The 22198-nt window shown below is 35.4% G+C and overlaps 1 protein-coding gene and 1 long non-coding RNA gene across 2 annotated transcripts in view; both read right to left on the reverse strand.

Moving 5' to 3' along the window:
• The window catches only part of LOC110113719 (protein IQ-DOMAIN 31), a 38009-nt gene extending 17106 nt beyond the window's left edge, over window positions 1-20903 (reverse strand). The window contains exons 1-2 of the mRNA XM_028699295.1: window positions 20897-20903; window positions 20685-20824 (exon numbers count right to left, since the gene is read on the reverse strand). Of these exons, the coding sequence (XP_028555128.1) occupies window positions 20685-20824; window positions 20897-20903 (147 nt within the window). The remainder of the gene's footprint in view (window positions 1-20684; window positions 20825-20896) is intronic.
• Window positions 20904-21879: 976 nt separating this feature from the next.
• Window positions 21880-22198, reverse strand: part of LOC114580757 — a 20397-nt gene continuing 20078 nt past the window's right edge. Inside the window, exon 3 of the long non-coding RNA XR_003702313.1 lies at window positions 21880-22011. This is a non-coding gene — a long non-coding RNA (uncharacterized LOC114580757). The remainder of the gene's footprint in view (window positions 22012-22198) is intronic.

Genomic DNA, 22198 nt, shown 5'->3' on the forward strand with positions numbered 1-22198 from the left:
TAGCTTTACCCTTAGAGATAGGATACGAAATGAGCATATACGTGAAAAGGTTGGAGTAGCTCCAGTAGAAGATAAGATTAGAGAGAGTCGTCTTAGATGGTTTGGTCACATAAAATGACGGCCTTCCGATGACCCGGTTAGGAAAGTAGGTATTAGATTTGACTTATGTTAAAAAAGGTAGAGGCAGACCTAAAAGACTTGGTTAGAAAATATTAGAAATGATCTTTCTCTATTAGATTTAAACGAGAATTTGACTTTTAACATGACACAATGGAGAAAAAGGATTCATGTAGCCAATCCCACATAATGGGATAAAGGCTTGATGTTGTTGTTGTTGTTGTGGTTGTGCTAAGAAAAGATATCACTGGTACTTAATTTCATGCAAACAATTTTCTCCACCTACTGAGAAAAGTTGTCACGAGTACTTAATTTAATGCAAACAAATTTTCCCGCATGCTAAAAAAAGCGATCATGTGTATTAAATTTCATGCATACAGATTTACCAGCTTGCTAAGAAAAAGCAGTCAGTGGTACTTAATTTCATGGGTTTTTATTTCTCCATTTGCTAAGAAAAGTTGAGAGTACTTAATATCATGCATAGACAAATTATAAAATAGTTAGTATCGAGGTTATACCTTAGGTGCAAGATGGAAGAGGCGACAATGGCGAGACGACAATACGACGCGACGCATAAAACCTGCGATGCACAATTATATTTTTTTATTATCATTTATTCTACTTAATTATATGCATATATTTATTTAATATTATATATTTTTAAATAGGGGCTAGCATGAGAGAGGATCCAATCCCTCTTTTTAGAGAGAGAAAGAGAGGGAAGGAGTGGATTTGGTTAAGGTTTTTGTGGGAACGGTATAGGAAGGTTGTAGTAGCAAGGGATGTGGTATTAAAAAGTGAAAATCTCTCTCAAATTTTAGAAAGAGAAAGAGCGGGAAATCTATTTCTCTCTAGGAAAGGGGAAAGGAGGGACTGAAAGAGTTGGTGGAGGTGTTGAATAGAGTGTTTGAAAAAGAAAATCATTAATTTTGATGATGAGGCTTTTTTAGGGAAGATATGTAGGTGGTGTAGGGGAAGATCATTTTGTGAAGGGAATGTAAGGATTTGAGGGGTAGATAGGGAGAAATCGAATTTTTTGGTTTAGGGTTTAGAAGACGGGTGATGAGGAGGAAGAAGATAGGGAAGAGGAAGAGGGGAAGAATGAGAGAAGAAAATGGAGGGAAAAAGAAGAAGAAAGAAAACGAAGGGAGGAGGAAGAAAAAAAGAAAATGGAGGGAGGAGGAAAAGAGAGAAGAAGAAGAAGAAGAGCAGGAGGAGAAGGATGGTTACCTTGGTGGTCGGCGATTGGAGGCATGTGAGAGGGGGAAACTGAGTGTGAGGTAGTCGTGTATGAGCTTCGTGCGTGAGAATTGTAAGGGGTGCCAGTTAAGGAGAGTTTTATGAGGGATTTAGTGTTATGTGAGGTTCAACAGAGGTTAAGTGAAGGGAATTTTGATAAATTTTTCTTCTTTTTATTTTAATCTCTTTCCCCCTCTTTAAATTTTTATTTATAATTATATTAAATCAATTTTTTTGATTAATTGTGCTTTGACTTGGTCATCATGTAGTCATCATTCGCGCGCGTCAATGTCACCTTGTTGCCCCTGCAAAATTTAATTTTTTGTCAATCGACGACCCCAATCAATATGGGTGTCGATCTTAAGCTATTTTTGTTGATCCAAAAACGTTGGTGCTACTCGTTTTGCGAACGAAGGCTATTTTGGTGATTTGGATTTTTGGTCAACACGTGACAAGTGAGTTTTGCACAACGTTGTGTTCTTTCACTCTCAAAATTCAATATGCACAGTTGAACCAACCCAGACACTAATATTGAAGTCAACAAATGCTCCAAAACAAATATGATGCGAGCTTGAAGTGGACCATATTTATTGCAAATAATTGCCGTTGTGGATCTACAAGAGTTCTCTTTTCTTTTTCTTTTTTTCTTGGATGTCAATATGGGGTAAAGGCTAAGCATGCAAAATATTTATATATCCCTTTTTATGCACTTTATTTTATTACTTTTAATATCTATCTGTATGGTTTTTTATGACTTTATTTTATCTTTTGGTCAAGAAGATATTCAATTGAAGCAAACCGTAGGGGATGCCGCGAAGTGAGACAAGTCAGAAGGCTATCTGGGCAATGATAAATAAGCTTGACCCTCAAGAGGCAGCTGGTATGGCCAATATGTTAGAGAAACATAAGGAAATGTTAAGAGGTCGCAACATTTAAGGCAAATTCATCATTCGCTCATCCTTTTTGAAAGTTCGTCAAGGTTGTTAAATCATAAGGAACTAGTTCGAGGCTCACCAAGAGGGGGTGAATTGATAAATTTAAAATTTTTTCAACTTCAAAATAACAATGACAATATTTTTGAAAAGTTTTAAGAAATTGAAAATACCAAATTCTAATTGATTGCGGAAGCGAACGAGTATATGAAAAATATTGATTTAACTACGATGATATTTTAATTTATGAAATGAAGCCATAATCACCAATTTTCCCAAGAAATTATAATAAAAATAAAATGTAGGAAAAATAAAAGTGTGAAAAGGAAAAAACACACCATAGATTTTTATAGTTGTTCGGTCAATCTTGACCTACGTCTACTCCCTAGAGTCCTCCACTCTGAGTATTGCACTAACACTAAGTGACTCTCATTTTGCTCCCATAGCAAGGCGGAGAAGCCCTTATAGACTCACTTTCACCAAACCTGATGCGATGAAGTGTCACACGCTATGTTACCTTTCCGGTGATGGCAGCAGACCTTAACTCATTTTTCTCCCTCCTGGAGAAGGCAGAGAACCTCAAATCTTTTCTCTCCTAGAAAATGTAGAGTATCTCGAGGACTTGACTTAGAAGTATCTCTCCCAAGAGAGCTTTCAAAGACTCACCAAGGCCACAGGAGGAGCAAGGGTGTAGCGGGCCCGGAGCAACCGTGTGATCCCCTCACACTCCTCCCTCACGCTCAACCTCACCTTCTCTTCCTCTCAAACCATGGATTTCTCAAAAGCTTCTCTCAAAGTTCTTTTAGTAGTCACACAATCCTCTCACCATTACAAGGAGAATCTCTAAGCTTTGCTTAAGTATTGGTCTTCAAGAAACACTAAAAATTCAATTTAGCAGTCACCGTTCGTACAGTATGATTTGAGTTTGTACAGTACGATCAATTCAAAAACCTAGACCTGTCCAGTACGATGTAAACAATTGTTCAGACAAACTGTTCAACTTTTTGAACACATCGTATAGTACGATCTATTAACTTTTCTCTCTTATTCATATAGGACGATTCCCGGGATGATTAGAGATTATCTCTGCAAGTCGTGTCGTACTATTATCATTGTAAAGTACAGTTAGTTGATTACAACTAGGTCATCCAGTACGATATAATATCATACAATACGATTAGTTCAAAATCATGATTTCATTTGGTATGATTTTTAAGATGACCAAATTTCATCTCTGTCAATCGTTTGGTATGAACTATATCGTACAGAACGATCCATATCATACAAAATGATTTGATATCATTATCAAACCATGATTTAATTGACTAATTACGGAGGTTAATTTAAGTAAGATTTCAAATTTTCATACAATACGAATCAAATCGTATAGTACGATTAGTTTAAAAATCGAATTTTAAATATCTTAATTTATTCGGCGTATAGGGTCTTCAAATTGTAATGAATTGTACAGTTTGATTCAGATAGTATAATACGATAAGTTTATAGAAACTAAATTTTCAATTAGCGGTTAAGCTCGTTCTTTCTATACTGATCGTACAGTACGATTAATACAAAAAATTTAACTTTTAAAACTTATCTCACTCCGCTTATATGTGTGGACGATCACCAAATTGCATACACTCTAATGTGGCTAGAGTCGAGAAATAAAAAATAAAGAAAATTAAAATTACAAACATTGTTTACTTGACATTCCTATTTTACCCATTCTTGAGCTTTCAGTGGCCTTGAGCAGTGTATGTCTTACCTGCAATGTTAGTGCTCACAGACAGAAGAAATATCTAAAATATTTAATGAAAAAAGTTATAATTCAATCAATAATGTTTTTCATTGTCAAAATCACATATTAGGGATCTTATATTATAATAATCTTTCCATTTTTTATGATAAACAATGTTGGTTGATAGGCAAGTTAAAATATATTTTCTCCTAAGCTCCCCCTCACTAGGTGATAGTTTTAAAAATTAAGGGCTGCAATTTTTTTTTAATGAAAGGCAAAAATGAAAAAAATATAATATAAAATAAATTAAAACAAAAATAGGGTTCTATTAAACTGAAACATACAATCAAAATATATTTTCTCCCCCTTTAGACATCACCAAAAAGAGGAGAAACAACAAGCAAAGTGAACATTACAAAAAGTAAAAACAATAAAACATAACAAATAAACACTAAAGGTAAGGCGAATCCAAATCAGGTGGTGATGGTAGTTGTTGCAAGTATTGATGGATGGATGGATGGATGGAGGTAAATTGATTGTCAATTGAGGAAAACCTTTCTCCAAACCATCTCATTTATTCCTCGTGCTGCTGTTGTTGTTGTTGAATGTGATAGTCGAGCTTGATTTCTAATCGCTCAAGCTGTTGAATTATGTTGCTGTGAGGGTAGGCAGGGTAGGCAATTGCAAGTGGTGGTACTGGTGGCGTGCAGGTCCACCTGTAGGAGCAACTTCCCCTTCTTCAGAAAATCTGGCTCGTCATGCTCATGCCCTTAATGGAAAATGATTCGAAAGGAGGCAAGCATATAAAAAACAGAAACATCATTGGGAGCAGGATAGTTAATTTGATAATTTTTTGTCTAAGATATACCTATGACATGTCTTAATGCTACATTTTGCTCTCTTCAGGTATTGGGATGTTGAATATGAGTCATATTTTGGATATAATCAAGAATCATTTGGGCTTCATCAAATTGGGTATTCGATATTATTAGGTATGTGACTATGAAAAGAAGTAGAGTTATGTTAACCTAATCCCCAGTTTTGAGTATAATTGAGGTTCTAAGATTATGCTGGATAACCTGGATATTCTAATTTAAGATGTGGACTCATGGTTAATGTTGGTTTATGGCCACATTCCTATTAATCAAGTATACATAACTCCTATCAAAGGCAATTGTAGAGATAAGGGATTGTGGATGAGGTCCTTCGATAGAAAGACAGATATGTTCCCCTAAATCTTCCTTGATAATCTCTACAGGTTGTCGGCAAACAAATTAAGTCATAACAAAGGTTTCCAAATTTAGTCTAAGGTTGGCTAAGAATTCATAAAGTAGTTCGGAGTTGAAGGGAAAAGCTAATGTGAGTAGAAATTGAAGAGTTATGGAGCCAAAGATGTTCATCACCTCGAAGTTAAGAACTGATTGATTTAACATTCTAGATGGAGTGATTTTAGCCTCCTCAAACTTGTAATAGGCATCTTCATCCCTTGCATACTGTATGACTCAAAATCGTATTGTATGATTCACAATCGTACTGTACGACTCACAATCGTATTGTACGATCAATATCGAAAGATTGGGCCAAACGACTAGCTGAACAATTAGTTTCTATGAATTAATCGTATTGTACGATTCGTTATGATTTTAAAATCCTAGCCGGATAAATTAAGATATTTAAAATTTGATTTTTGAACTAATCATATTGTACAATCAGTTTTGTATTGTACGAAAATTAATAATTTTACTTAAATTAACCCCCATAATTAGTCAATCAAATGATGGTTTAATTAATGAAAGCTGATCGTACTGTACGATATTGATCATACCGAAGGATTGCTAGAGATGAAATTTGGTCGTCCCAAATATCGTACCAAACAAAACTATTATTTTTGAACTAATTGTATTGTACAGTATTTATATCATACAGGACGACCTACAAGAAATCAACCAACCATACTACACGATGATAACAGTATGGGATGATTTACAAAGACAATTTCTAATAGTCCCGATAATCGTCATGTACGAACGAGAGAGAAAAGCTAACAAATCGTAATGGACGATTTTTTGATCGTATTATATGTATTCGAAAAGTTGACTAGTTCGTTTGAACAACTGTTTACATCGTACTGGATAGGTCCAGTTTTTGAACTAATCGTATTGTACGAATAGAGATGGCTAACTTGAATTTAGGATTTTTTGAAGCTCAATACTTGAGCAAAGGTTTAAGACCTCTTTGTAATGGTGAGGGGATTGTGTGACTGCTAAAGAAACTCTGAGAGAAACTTTTGAGAAATCCAAGATTTGAGAGGAAGGAGAAGGTGAGATTGAGCATGTGGGAGGAGTGTGAGGGGATCACACATTTGCTCTAGGCTAGCTACACCCATACTCCTCCTGTGGCCTTGGTGAGTCTTTGAAAGCTCTCTGAGGATAAAGGCTTCTAAGTCAAGTCCTCGAGCTACTCTACCCTCTCTAGGAGCGAGAAACAGGAATTGAGATTCTCTGTCTTCTCAAGGAGGGAGAAAAAAAGACTTAATGTTTGCTACCGTCACCAGGAGGGTGACATAGTATCTAGCACTCCGCTCTATCAGATTTGGTGAAAGTGAGTCTATAAGATCTTCTCCGCCTTACTGTGAGAGAAAAAGGAGAGTCAATTAGTGTTAGTGCAATACTTGGAGCAAATGACTCTGGGATTCGTAGGTAAAGGTTGATCGAACCACTATAAAAATCTCTAGTATATTTTTTCCTTTTCGCACTTTTATTTTTCCTGCATTTTATTTCTATTATAACTGCTTGGGAAAATCAATTATTATCGCTTTGTTTCGTAAATCAAAATATCATCGTAATTAAATTAATATTTTTTATAAACTCGTTCGCTTCCGTAATCAATTAGAATTTGGTATTTTCAATTTTTAAAAACTTTTCAAAAATAATATCGTCGCTATTTTAAAGTTGGAAAAATTTTAAAATTAAAAATTCACCCTCCTCTTTTTGAGCCTCGGACTAATTTTTTAAAGTTTAACAACCTTTACAAACTTTCACTTACTACCGCACTCTAAGCTCAACCCCTCGGTATACAAAAATCCTATAAAGTGACCACTATCAGATTGAAGTGTGGTGATAATGGTGAAACCTAAGTTCCATAACCAAATAGAAGAGCACTAGGATAAACAGGAAACCTCCGTTAGTAAACAAAAATCAACAACAGAAAGAAAACTTAATAGAAACAGATGTAACAAAACTACTAAGAAACTTAGCAAAAACAAACTAATATATAAAATAAACTACCCTCAGAACAACGTTAAAAAAAAGGTCACCTCAAATGCAAATCTAAAAATTAGGAATTGGTGCCCCAAGGAAAATTCAAACCAGTGGTTCGTCATAGAAATCTTGATGCAACACCGGTCGGCACTCCTCTTGCAAATACCAATAAACCGACCAAACAACATACCACATTCACTATATTTGGAGAAGAATGATACAATTGGAAGGGAAACTGTGAGGGATGAAATAGATAGAAGAATAGAAGAATTAGGTGGAGGAAGATGGTAGCTCTCAAGCTAGGATAAAAAACCCTCATGTTTAGAGAAGATTTCAGCCAACAACCAACCCCCCACCAGAAACAAACAACCCCCACCAGCAACAAACAACCCTCATTTATAGGGAAAAAATGAAACCAATCAGTCACATAAATGTGCCCCCCCCCCAAGCAACCAATAGGAGCCAACACAATATAGAAAATAACAAAGGGAGGGGAACAGACAGCACAGGGAACCAACAGCCAAAATATTCAAATAGAGAGATACAAAATATGCATTGTAACCCAGCAGAAATTTCAACAGCCACCAAACATTAAACAGCCAAGGATAAAGAGAAATGGGCCAAGCATAATAAGGAAATATCAGCCCATAAATAAATGCCCACTTAGCCAACAAAAGGAAGCAAGCAAATAAAATCAACATGAGTGAAAAAATCAAAGGAGATAAATTACCTAAAAGCACCAACCTAACATGTTCATCGGCTGCCTTCCTTTATAGGGTATATAAAAGAAAAAAAAATCCAAAATTACATAATATTCAAAAGGTAAGAAATACAAAATACAAAATGAAAATCATTGATTGCACCAGACATAACCCACTGGAGAGAACCGTAGCTCAGGTGAGCTTTGGTATGTGCAATATTCTGGAGTTGACCGCCGACGTCCTTAAGTTAGACAATCAAGGTTTTTGAGATTCTCTGGCATGGCAACCCTCTAGACCTGCACATGGATATGTTCCTTGGGCAAGATATGTTTTAAGAGCCCATAAAAATATTTTAAAAGAGTCAGTCATATACGAGGTTATATATGCTTCAATATTCAGCTTCGAGAATATCCTTCATTCTTGGATAAAGGGGGCGATAAATTATGGAACTCGATAATGAGCAACTGCTGCAAGGGCCTTGAAGGGCTGACAATTACATTGTAGGAGCTGTAGGCCTTCTCCGACCTACCAATCTTTGGACATCGATATAAGGAATGCATTCCTTTGGATGAGAAGCTATTTCGTAGGTAGACTTTTTCCAGCAAGAGTATGAGGGGAGAATTGATTCTGCCAACAGTCCTTCGGATCTATTAAAACATTATTGGAGAGTTTGTAAAGCGGTCAAGCTATCGATGTTCTCCCAAACAACTATCCCTCTAGACATATGGATCCGCAATTTCATTCAAGAGGAGGAGCTCAATCAACCCACCAATCATCTACAAAATTCTTTTGAGCTAGGCAAAGAGACACTGACGATCTATCATAAACCACGCAAAACCCTCCACCAATGTAGGGTACATGTCTCCCACTCTTCCAGGTATGAGTGAAGTGTTATTTCTTAATAAATTTTTAGATTGTTGGATATGCGCATTCGTCCTTCCTAAGAAATGAGGTGTCATTCGATGCTTTGTTAGCAACCAGGCTTCTATCACAAGGAGAACGCCTTACTATTGCTCCTATGGTTCTCAATAAGATTTTTGGAACATTCAAAACCATCTCAAAAAACCCTATGCTTAATGAAATTGATGCAGTTCTTCCTTGGCATTACATCTACGCATGGGTTCACATCCACATCTAGGGAGCATTTCATTGTCTGGAATATCCCTCCTATTTCTCAAATAGGTGATACCCAATCATCATGCAGCTTCGGAGGGCTTCATCCACACGAATCCAATTTAATCTTTGAGAATTCGATGTAGTTCTTTGCTAGTGACCATCCTTCTATCACAAAGAGAACGCCTTTCTATTGCTCCTATGGTTCTTAATATGATTTTTGGAATATTTAGAACCATCTCAGAAAAACCTATGCTCAATGAGCATGATGCAGCTCTTCCTTGGCATTACATCTACACTTAGGTTCACATCGACATATAGGGAGCATTTGGTTGTCTGGAATATCCCTCATATTTCTCAACTAGGGGATGCTCAATCATCATGCATCTTCGAAGGGCTTCATCCACACAAATCCAATTTGATATTTGAGAATTTGATTCCTTCTATCCCGTACTTTGTGCGACGGACTTGACGAAGTATTATCTTATTTGTCTTCATTGACTTGTCAAAAAATTTGCATATCTTCTGCCCATTGTTTTTTGCTTTGGTGGGCTTGATGAAGGAGTGCATATCGGTGGCCTAGCCCTCAAGGCTTGCATCAGGTCGATTGCAAATAGTCATTAGTTCAGAGCTTTGTGCATGACAGATTTGTGATGATAAAATCCCGTGTGTTCAGCCTCAGGCTTTATACGAATTATGGGATAGTTTCTTCAGTCCCTTACTTTGTACTTTGACGGGCTTATCAAGTTGGGTAAGCTAAAACTTGAAAGCTTTTGACATTCGACTGTTGATATAGGGATTCTCTTACTACGACCTATCTTATGGCTAGTTGAGTAAGAAGAGTTGTCAGTGACTTGGCCACATCATGGCTTGTTAAGTCTGACCTCATATGCCCGCTTAGGTTTTAGAATTGAGCTAAGGAAAAACACGCTCTCAAAATCGAATTCGTTGAGGTTTACAAATTTAAAATATTCTTTTATGGTTTAAGATCTTAAAGTTTGTCTATATTCAATAATTATTTTGAATGAGACATGTCCTCTCAATTGTTATCTCGATCCTTCAGTCGATGAGAAAAATCTTCTAGACCACAACTACTTGAGTTGGTCGAGTCAAGTAGGCTTTTGGGAATCTAAGAGTCCTTGCTATCAGGCAGATGAAACAGAGGTTCCCTTATTGCGGCCTTTCTTATGACTTATTCAGTAAGCAGAACTGCTAGCTACTTGACCACATCTGGGCATGTTGAATCCAACCTCATACACCCATTCGAACCTTAGCTTTGGGCTATAGGAGAATTTGTGCCATTTTAACTTAACTTGTTAGAGCGTGTGAACACAAAATCTTCTATCTTGACCTTCAGGATATTGGTACATTGAAGACACGGTGTCTTGAGCCTTTGAGAATCTCTTACATGTATATGATAAAGGGAAAATTTCCATATCCCCTCAACTAAAAAGGACATTTATATTCCATTATTTTAAATATTTATTTTAGACTATCAGTGCAAAGCACGATGTCAACCCAAATAAATATTTAAAATATCTTGTCTTGCGGGGGAGGGTTACACAAGTTTCTAGAAAAAATTTTATATTTCATGATTTTAAATATTTATTTAGAGATCTTTACACATAGCATAATGTCAGCCCAAATAAATATTTAAAATGTCCCTTATCTTATAGGAGGATTTTTTTTATATACTTGAAATGCTTTCTTGTACTATAAGAGAATTTCAAGAAAATAAAATATATATGTTGATATGTGCGTATAAAGTGCTCCTTTTTTACATTAGATTTAAGTAAAATATTTTCTTTAGCAAACTTTATATATAATATTTCCTCAAATATCGACTGTTGATTGGTAGCATGAGTTTTTTATTATTCAGATCAATAAGTTGGTAGGCTCCCTCCTTCATGGTACACCTTTTTAATAACAAAATGACCTTCCTGGTTAGACTCGAATTTATCACCAATTCTTCAATGTTGGATGATTGGTCTTCTCAGCACTAAGATCAATTCCTTTTCTTGAAATGTCGATGACGTACCATGCGATCAAAAGATCTTGTCATCCTTACTCGATAAATCTCAAAATACTACTGAGCCTATAGCATGATTCCTTCTAATGCATCAAGCTCTTCCATCCTCAAGAGATCATTTTGCTCATGAGTAAGAATGTACTAGATAGCTACTCAGAGTGATGGTGATTCGATTTAAAGTGGTAACACTACTTCAACCCAGAATATTAATGCATAAGGAGTTGCTTTAGTTAGCATCTTGTAAGTAGTACGGTACACCCATAATGCTTCAATCATTTTGGTATGTCACTCCCTTTTGTTTTTTGTAAAGAACTTCTTAAGCAATTTCATCAATATTTGTCAAAGGCCTCCATCAAGCCGTTGACCCTTGGGGTATATAGATGAATAAAATCATTTTATGTCGATAAACGAATTCGTAAATCTTGGTACTTTTAAAAGTTGAGCCGTTGTCTGAGAATATGCAATGTAACACACCAAATCTGCAAATGTTATTATGGATAAAGAAGTTGATCACGAGTTCGGAGATGACTTCTTTGAACAGAACCACTTTAGCCCACTTTGAAAAGTAGTCAGTCTGTTGCTACCACTATGAACTGGTGTCCAACTAATGACGCTAGATCAATCGGGACAATTATATATGTTCCCCAACATTTAAATGGCTGAGAGGCCATCGTAGGGTGCAATGGATTTGGCAGTTGGTATATAACATCATCATGGATTTGACACTCATGACACTTCTTAGCATGATCAATGCAATCTTTTACTAATGATGGCAAGTAGTAACCCATTCTTTTAATATTGACCTTCATTTTAGGACCTGATTGGTGCACACCACAAAGCCTTTCATAAACTTCAGCTACCACCCTATCAGCCTCTTCAGTACCCAAACATCTTAGCCACATTTGAATGAAATCTCTTCGATACAGCGTGTTATTGACAAACGCATATCACAATGCTCTCTTATAGATTTGTGTAGCTAATGATTTATTTGTTGGGTTTTTTTTTTTTTTTTGTAGTCAATGAAATGTTGTCTACAGTCATCGCAATCTCTAAACAATACCAACATAACTCTATAGTTCTATTAGATTTAAGTCTTCTTTTGACTGTTTAAGATTTGTCTGGTTGGTTCTCAATAACAATTGTTGGGGAGGTTGGGGATCAACCGAAGTTGCATTCTGATAGCTTGGATTCGACAATCCTCTACCTATGGGAATTGTAAAATTATTGGTTCTAAAACCCGACGAGTGTGGACTCCAATCAACACAAGCTCATCGCTCATACTTGTCATTTTCTTAGCCAATTTGGCCAGATAATCTGCATTGTTATTTTGAGCTCAAGATACTCGAGCTAATTTAACTATTTGAACTTGCTTCATAAGATCAAGAACTCGTTGGTGATAGCAAGCTAAACTTGAGATTGCTGATTTTATACACTCCCAATACTTGATTTATAACAAGCTGAGAATCATCAAAATTTCGAAAGGACTGAATCTGAATTAAATTGGCAATTTCAAGGCACACTACTAAAGCCTCATATTTAGCGTTGTTATTGGCTAGGGGTTCAGGAATGGGATGAGCAACAAGAAAATCTACCAAAACATGCCCTTTTACTACCTATTGTGGAACATATGTATATCAAACTATAGGAGTATCACAAATCATTTGGTTAAACGACCTATCAACATTTGTTTTGTCATCAAGAACTTCAGCTCATCATTTGAGCATGTCAATGCTGCAATAATATGTGTGCGCGAAATTTAATTTTTTGTCGATCGACGACCCGATCAATATGAGTGTCAATCTTAGCTATTTCCATTTTTTCAAATGTGCTGGCAATGCCTGTTTTGTGAACGGAGGCCATTTCAGTGATTTGAATTTTTGGTTGACACACATCGAGGAGTTCCACTAGACATTTTTTTTTTCAAAATTCATCGTGCGCGATCGAACCGACCTTGATACTAGTTTTGAGGTCAATAATGATCCTTATGTGAAGCACCCACTGGTAGAAGCAACAGATGATAATGACGATGAAGAGGATGATTAGGATTGATCCTCGTTGATTTATTTTTCTTTCTTTTCCTTTTCCTTGCTTGAGAGAGAGATGAGATGTTGTGGACGTGGTTGTTTTTATTTATATTTCTTTATTTTACATTTTTTGCTTGAAAAGTACTTGTGTGATTGGATTGTGTAGTAATGCACAAGTTAGCATAGTTGTAATTCAGTACATTTTATTATTGTAAGCCTTTTGTACTCATAATCATTTTCATTAAAAAGGCATGTTTAGTATTTACTTTATTCAATTAGTTACCTGCATAACTTTAATATTTTTTATTGTTTGTTATTTATGTTATTTAATTAAATTTCCTGGTTGTTTAACTTAGGGGTGTCAATTTTTGACACGACACGAAACACGACCCGAACCCGACCCGGAAAAATCCGGGTTCGGGTCAACCCAAACCCGAAACAGGTCGGGTTCGGGTTCATGAAATCAACCCGTTTTAAAAATCGGGTCGGGTTCGGGTTGACCCGCCAACACGAAATTGACCTGAAAGTGACACGAAAGTGACACGAAAAATCATTTTTGACCCGAAAACCCGAGATTGACCTGATTTTTTACCCGAAAATTAGCATTTTTTGGTCAATCCCGGGTCATTCGTGTCGGGTCGGGTTCGGGTCCAGAAACCTGACCCGTTTTTAAAAACGGGTCGGGTTCGGGTTGACCCGAACAGTGCCGGGTCAGTTCCGGGTTCGACCCGAACCCGACCCGTTGACCCGAATTGACACCCCTAGTTTAACTGTTGAAATGTCTTCCATATATTACACTTTGATAGCTAAGTTAACCAGGCTAAAAAATAATAACTAAAAATTATTTAAAATTAAGAACAATACAAAATTATAGATGATAAATTGAATGAACAAAGAACAACAATCTATAGTTTGAAAATCATAACAATCAACTAAAGAAAATTATTTAAGTTAGTACTTCAATTTTGAACATAAATGCTATAACACTTAAGCACTGACTATTGGTGACGTGATTGAATAAGCGTCCAACTTTTGCAACACTGCGGTGGAGTAGTTAAGACAAAGAAGCGTCATGCATGATCAGTCAAGTGTCGCACAGGATTAGCAAATAGCCACACTAGGTCAATCCAGTGCTGCAACGGAGAGCATTTAGTAGCATCGAGGCGCCAGTTCATATTATAACGCCACAGCACCATCTTGTCGAGTTTTGTGGCGCTTGAATTTGTTTATATATTAAGTATAAATAGCTTTCTTTTTTTCTTCTTTTTTTCTTTTTTCTTTTTTTTTTTTTTTTTGAAAGAGGGTTATTTAGAGCTTGTTTAGAAAAGTCTAAGAGAGACCAAAGAATAGTTAGATGCATCATTTAGAGTGACTGGTCAATATTGTAGCGAGCAAACAATCAATTGGAAAGGAAAGATGTGTGGAGAGCGAAGTTATAAGGGATGATTAACTTTGGAAAGGATTCATCTGCAGGATCTATTTGGAATTCTTTATTCTATGTGATATTTCTTTCATCTTCTCTACTTGTACTTTCTTTCTTGAGCAAGTAATAAAATTTGTGTTGTTCAATTTTTTAATTCCATGGTTGGCTAAACTCATAGTTTTGTAATGATGACGTGAAAATCATTGTAATTCCTAATGTATACTCTTATATTTAAAAGTATGAATGATTGTTTTCAATATATCTTACTCTTCATTTAATTTATATAGTGCTCATGTATAAAATATAACATCTAGTGTGATGTTTTGTCTCAACAGAGTAATGTTGAAACAATAAGGAGAATTGAAATAGAATGCTTACATGCCTAGACATAGGATGTTTAGTATTCTAGAGTCTATAGAGACAAAATAATTGTAGGAATGTCATAAACCTTTCTTTACATCCTTACAAGCTCAACAGTCATAACTAATGAAGAGGAGTTTGCTTATATTCACTGTCATTAATCTTTAGTTTAAAACATTTTATTTACTAGTATCTTCACTATTTCCTGAATTTCTCAATAGAAATAGAAAATATCCTTGATTTCATTTTGTTGGATAAATACTGTAAGCTTAAGTATACAATACCAAAAATATTTACGAATAGCACATAATTATCTCATGGGATCAACACTCTCTTATTCAATTTATTATTTGATCGATACGTGTACTTGCATTTTCATTTGGGTTATATGCAAGTAAACATAAATTAAACATAGCATACCCCCCCCCCATCACACAACAATCACCTTCAGCAGCAGAGAAGTACTAGCCAGGGGTAATCACTACAACAAAGCGGTTGTGTTTACCGCCCTCATCACCAACTATCGGATTGGCAGCATTTCGATAGATATGAGTTTGGTAAATATCATTTTCAACGCAGTTTTTGATAAAATGAACTTGCTAGCCTCTCAGCTAGTTCCTACTCCATGACCCTTTTACGGTTTCTCAGGGGAGCAGAGGGAGGCCGAAGGCATAATCTCCCTAGCAAACACCTGGGGCAAAGGGAAGCAAGCGTATATCACCATGACCAACTTCGTCATAGTTGACGCCCCCTCTATATATAATGCAATATTCGGTAGGCCAAAAGCCCACTATTGAATATCTTTGTTAAGACAATCCTTGTACTCCGTGCATATCCTACTGTAACTCTCCAAACCCACAACATTGCCACACCACTTGGCACTGCCAGCCATGCCAAATCGAAGATTGACAAGACAACTCCGATACTCCATACATATTCTACTATAATTCTCCAAATCCTACAAAAAAGAGGGGAGGAGCCACGAAGAAGAAAAAGGAGAAGAAACACAGCATAAGCGAGAGTCTGTCAAAAAATAGAAAGAGATATTGTGCTAGTTTTCCTTTTCTTTAGTTTAAGCTTTGCATAACATAGTTCTTGCTTTTATTATTCTTGTACTCCTGGTTGGGATAATAAAGATTTTGTTTATATTTACTTTTCACTCACTTGCTCTTCCTCTTCCTCTTTCTTTCTGCCTTCATCATCCTCACTTATAGGCCCTCAAGCTTATGGGTAGCTTAAAGTACAGTCGCATCATCCACTAGACAAAGTTTAATTTAACAAGTACAACAACAACAACAACAACAACATCAAGCCTTTATCCCACTACGTGGGGTCGGCTACATGAATCCTTTTTCTCCATTGTGTCCTATTAAAAGCCAAATTTTCGTTTAAATCTAATAAAGAAAGGTCATTCCTAATATTTTCTACCAAAAGTCTTTTTAGTTCTACCCTACCTTTCTTAACACACAGGTCAAATTAATTACCTCTACTTCCTAACGCAGGGGTCGGTCGAAGGCCGCCTTTTATGTGACACAAACGCATCTAAGGCGACTCTCTCTAATCTTATCTTCTCTGGAGCTACTCCAACCTTTCACGTATATGCTTCATTCGTATCGCTATCTCTAAAGGGTAAAGCCATTTTCTCACCATGCTTAAGCATTCCTCATCTCGCACACTTAACTTAGTATTATGCTTCTCTTTTATGGGCCCACATCTATTAGTTATGTGCGTTCCTATTATTGAGTTTGAGTTTAGATTGGTGTTCTTTTATTTTTGAGTTTATTGGGGTTTGTGTTTTTTGGGATAGTACTTTTTTTGTTGTTTTTTCTTTTTGCATTCTATTCGTGAGTCTGGCGGGCCTAGCGTGAGTCTGCTTCTTATCATGGTTAGGGGGCATTTAAGTGCTCTCACTAATTTATGTTCATTGAATACTGTTTCTGATGACTTAATTATTGCAGATGATCTTACGGGATGTTGTTTATGCTTTATTTACTCTGCCTTACTTGTTGTTAATAGTACAATTGAATTATTTAACTCTGATTTCAGGTCTCAGATCGCAAGTTCTGCAACGGATGTTAATTTATGAACTTTTAAGCATGGATCTATTCAACTGTAAGAATCATCCTTATGATGTTCGATGGAACAGCGTGTAATTGGGACATAGAGCTAAGATTATTCATTCAAGCAACATATAAGCATTTGGCAGGCACTCACTACATCTTTAGAATTTTCCCTTAAGTTTGAGGGTAACAATTTTCTATCACATAACAAGCCCATGCATTCCGCCCACTTCAACCATCCAACTTGAATTATGTTGATAATATCCCCGTCTATTTCACCATCACTCTGAACAATAGACCCAAGATATCTAAAACGTGTACTCTTATTATAGACTTGATCGCCCAAAGTCACAATCCCCTCACTAGGACTATTACTACTAAAATTACACTCCATATATCCGTTTTAGATCTACTCAAGCGAAAACCTTTAGACTCTAAGGTTGACCTCCATAATTCAAGTTTACCTTCAACTCCCTTCTAGTCTTATCAACAAGAAGAATATCATCAGCAAAAAGCATACACCAAGGTACATCATCTTGCAAATGTATAGTGAGAAACATCCAGACTAAAGCAAAAAATATGGGTTAAGGCTGATCCTTGATGTAACCCAACCGAAATAGGGAAATACTTGGTCAAACCACCTTGTGTTTGAACACAAGTAATAGCTCATGCATACATATCTTTAAATGATTTGAATATAAGCATTATGATCCTTTCTTATCAAGAACTCTCCATAGCACTTCTCTTGGAACTTTATCATATGCTTTTTCTAAATCAATAAATATCATATGTAGATCCTCCTTATTTCCTCTATATTTTTCCATCAAACCTCTGAATAAATGTATGGCTTCATAGTCGACCTACCCGGCTATGAATCCAAATTGATTGAGAAACATTAGTATCACGCCGCAACCTATGCTCTATAACTCGCTCCCATAATTTTAAAGTATGACAATTAACTTAATTACCTCTATAATTCGTGCAATCCTGTGCATCGCTTTATTCTTAAAAAGGAATTAATACACTCATTCTCCATCATCTGGCATCTTTTTAGTCTTCAAAATAGTATTAAAAAGTTTAGTAAGCCAAGAAATCCCTTCATCTCCTAAGCATTTCCACACCTCTATTGGAATATCATCAGGTCCAACAGCTTTTCCACCCTTCATTCTATTTAAAGCCTCTCTAACTTCAGTTTTCTACATACGCCGATAAAAACATAAATCTTTACTTTCATTAGGGTGCAAGGTCACTATAGTCAATCTTTTTTCAACACTCTTCATTAAAAAGTTTAGCAAAAATATCTCATCCACCTTTGTTGAAATATCATCTTCTAAGAAAAGTATTTTTTGATCTTCATCCTTTAATACACTTCACTTGAACTAAATCCTTACTACTCCTATCTCTTTGTTTGGCTAACTTATACATATATCTTTCCCTCCTTAGTATTTAATCTATTAATAAATCGCTAAAAGCTAAGTCTTTGCATCGCATATTGCCTTTCTTAGAATCCTTACGGCCACTTTTATAATCTTCCCAATTATAAGAATTTTTAAAATTAAACCAATTTTATAACAAATCTTCTTATTTTTAATCTTTTCTTTGCACAATTGGATTCCACCACCAACTATTTTTACTATTAGGAGCTTTTCTCTTAGATACTCCAAGCACATCTTTTGCAATATTCTTAATATCACTAGCCACTTTTTCCCACATAACATTAGCATCCTCTATGCACAGACAAAATCTTAAGATTAAATCTTACTCACAAAAATATTTTGGTTAATATTCTTTAATGCCCCCATCTAATCCTCGAGAAAACGTTTTTACTTTTATTTTTTATTTTGCCCTTTATCTTAAAAGTCCAAAACTAATAATCGATGTTGGGTACATAAACTTTCACTCGGAAATAACTTTACAATCTTTGCAATCTAAACGGTTTAATTTTCTAATAAGAAAATAGTCAATCTGGGTTGTACTTACATCCATTTTTTTAAGTGATGAGTGTCATTCCTTTCTTAAATAAGTTTAGCAAATGAAAAATCATAAAAAGCTAACAGAAAATCTAATATGTCTCTTTCCACCTCATTCGTCGTTCAAATCCATGGCCACCATGAATGCTTTTTAAAATCATTCTACCTCTTTACCAACATGTCCATTTAAATCCCTCCAATAAAAACTCTTTCTTCAAGAGGTATATTTTTGTATTAATTTCTTCCAAGTCATTCAAAAAATTTAAATTTAGAACTTATATCCAAACCTACCTGAGGAGCATAAGCACTTTATAATATTAACAATCTTATCCTCAACAACAATCTTTAAAGCTATAATTCTATCACCATCCTATTAATTTTTAAAACATTATCCTTTTAAACTCTATCTATAATGATACCTTACACCATTTCTAGTACGACTCCTACCGAATACAAAGTTTAAATCCTAACCTATCGATTCCTTAGCCTTCTCTCCAACCCACTTGAGTTTCCTGAATGCATAAAATATTTATTTCCTATGAATCATAAATATCTATTAACTTCCATTAATTTACCTGTAGGAAACCTTATTCCAAGTCCTATCCTAATTTTAGTATCATGGACTAGGCTTCTTGCCGCACATCCCGTATTGATGTGGGAACCCTGCCTATTTAACACTGCACCGCGGGCGCCGGTCAGCGGCCCTTGCACACTGTCACTGTATCAGGCCATACAGCGCGTCGCTTCCAGGGGACGCCTAGCATTAACACAATTTTTAAGGATTCATGTCATTTTTGTCGACAAGTTTTACACTGCTGTCGACTACCTAACGCAACCCTCCACTTTTCATTTAACAAGTACCATTCAAGATTTAATTTCAAAATGTAGACGGTCACACCAATACCAACACCCATAAATAAGGACCTCATCTGAATAATTTGGATATTTTAAATTGCATTTGGACAATCAGTAATATGCAGCAGATATCTTGTTTCTGGAAAAAACCAAGTAATCATAAGAAAAAGTCTTCTAATGAAGAATGGGTAGTCAAATTACAAAGATGATAAGGTTGTGCCAATTATTCATTCCTAAAGGATTTGCATTGTCAGGCTACTAACATAGCCTTTCCTGTAAGGAAACTTGGTACTGACTTCAAGACCAATACTAGAAAGATTCTATTCATTTTCAAAGAACAACGAAAAGGATTTTCATCAGTCCTACAAATTTATCATTCATTCTGCTTTTTCTGAAGCTTAACAAGAAAAAATGTAACAAAATAAATAAAAGTACATTCAGAAAACAATTACAACCACCCAAGTGCAATCATGCAAATACAGCTCAAGTACTTGCAAACCACGCAAGCTAGGATATTAAGAAAATAATTCACATTTTTTCCTCGATGAACATTTCCACTAGATCTATGTATTTGAACTACAGATCTCTTCTAATTGCTTGGTAAAGTATGATCTCACACAGTACATTTCAGTGTTTAAATTTTGATAATTGTAAATGGTCGCAATACCAACACCATATAAATGAGCACCATCTGAGCTAATTGTGGAGATTAAATAAATTTTTTGGACGACTATTCTACGAAGCAGTATCACAGTTTCCCCAAAGAACAAGTAATCATAGATGAATTTTTTCTAGGGAAGACTGGCAATAACAAATTACAAAATAATAAGATTATCCTAGGCATTTGCAAGGTTCAGCTATTACGCAGCTTTCCTATAAAGGAAATTTGGCTCTGATTTCAAGACCAATACCAGAAGATCTAACTCTTTGTCCACGAAACAGAGCCTGAAATTTGATAATTCCAAGAAAGAGAAATGGTAGCCGGTGACAACAGCTTGTTCTCCTTACCAAATGCCCACGAATGAGTGCCTGCAGCCTTATAATACCCTTCATGGCAACCAAATGCCCTGCGTGCCTGCCATAACATCAATAATGGTGTAAGATTAAGTAGGCAAACCAGAGAAAAAAAACCCATCACAAGATAACAACTATTTCCAAATGCATTATGGAATTTATGCATGACATTTTAATAAATTGTAAGATGTTACCAGTACCACCTCTATACATCATATTGTAAGAATGTAAGGTAATTGTTAAACAATTTTCTTGTAAAACTGGAGATAAGAGGGGTGGCTATGATATTATGTTGGCGAGTCTACCTAAACTTGACATAAAATTTCAATTTTAATTTGAGTCAAGTTCTAGTTTGATTGAAAATTAAATTGATGTAAAAGACATTCAATCTAATTCAAGCTAGGCCTTATCACTTCAAAAATATTTAATATAAAAATATTTTTTTATACAACTAAGATATATATAATATATATTTAAACATACAAAAAGTATATGCACAACTTTTGTAAGATAATTATTAAACTTAAATGATAAATAAGCCGTGCAGGATACATTATGATTGTGAATGTGAAAAGCACATACCGAGTAAGTATATTAATGCATACCGTCACTATATGATACAGATTATATCGAGTCAATTATTTCTAATTGAAAAAAAAAAAAAATTTGATTTTGAGAAAGCCATCTTGAGTTGAAGCAAATAGATTTTTATAATAATTCAACATAATACAAGGAATTATCAAACAAGTTTCAAATTTCAACATAGTTATGACCGTAGTAAAGGTGTGGGACGGATGGATAATGAGTCATTATCAACTTAATAGTTGCATGAAAATTTTCTGATGTTAACAGTAAATAAAAAACTGTGATTGTTTCGAGTGAAAATACGCAAGTAACCCCGAAAGGCAGCTTGAACCTTTATGGCTGCCAGATCCTTCATTTTTTTCAGGATCAGTTGGTGCACCAAATTCATGAACATCTTTTTCAAGAACTGGATTTTTAGGATCTCTGATCAATTCATCATTGTCTAATCCTTCAGATGTTTCTGTTCCCCATTTCGGAATTAACCACATAACTGCTGGTGCTGATAAACACCGGTCCAGAGTTCACAGAAGAATCTACATCCGAAACATTTGTGGCTTTTTCCACAGCTACCTCTTTCTGAGTTGCAGTTTTCTCTTTCAAGATGAAAACAAAATTAGTAATATATAACTCTTCAAAATAACAAAATGTTATAGTTAAAGAGCATGAAGGTTTTTCTACAGTAATAAATGATATGGAAAACCATTAGACAGAAATAACAATAAGAGGGCCTTATCATTTGTTTTATATTAAAATTATATTTAAAGGGTTGCATTATGAA

Source organism: Dendrobium catenatum, unplaced genomic scaffold (genome assembly GCF_001605985.2).
Source record: "Dendrobium catenatum unplaced genomic scaffold, ASM160598v2 fragScaff_scaffold_1232, whole genome shotgun sequence".
In the NCBI taxonomy this organism is placed as follows: domain Eukaryota; kingdom Viridiplantae; phylum Streptophyta; class Magnoliopsida; order Asparagales; family Orchidaceae; genus Dendrobium; species Dendrobium catenatum.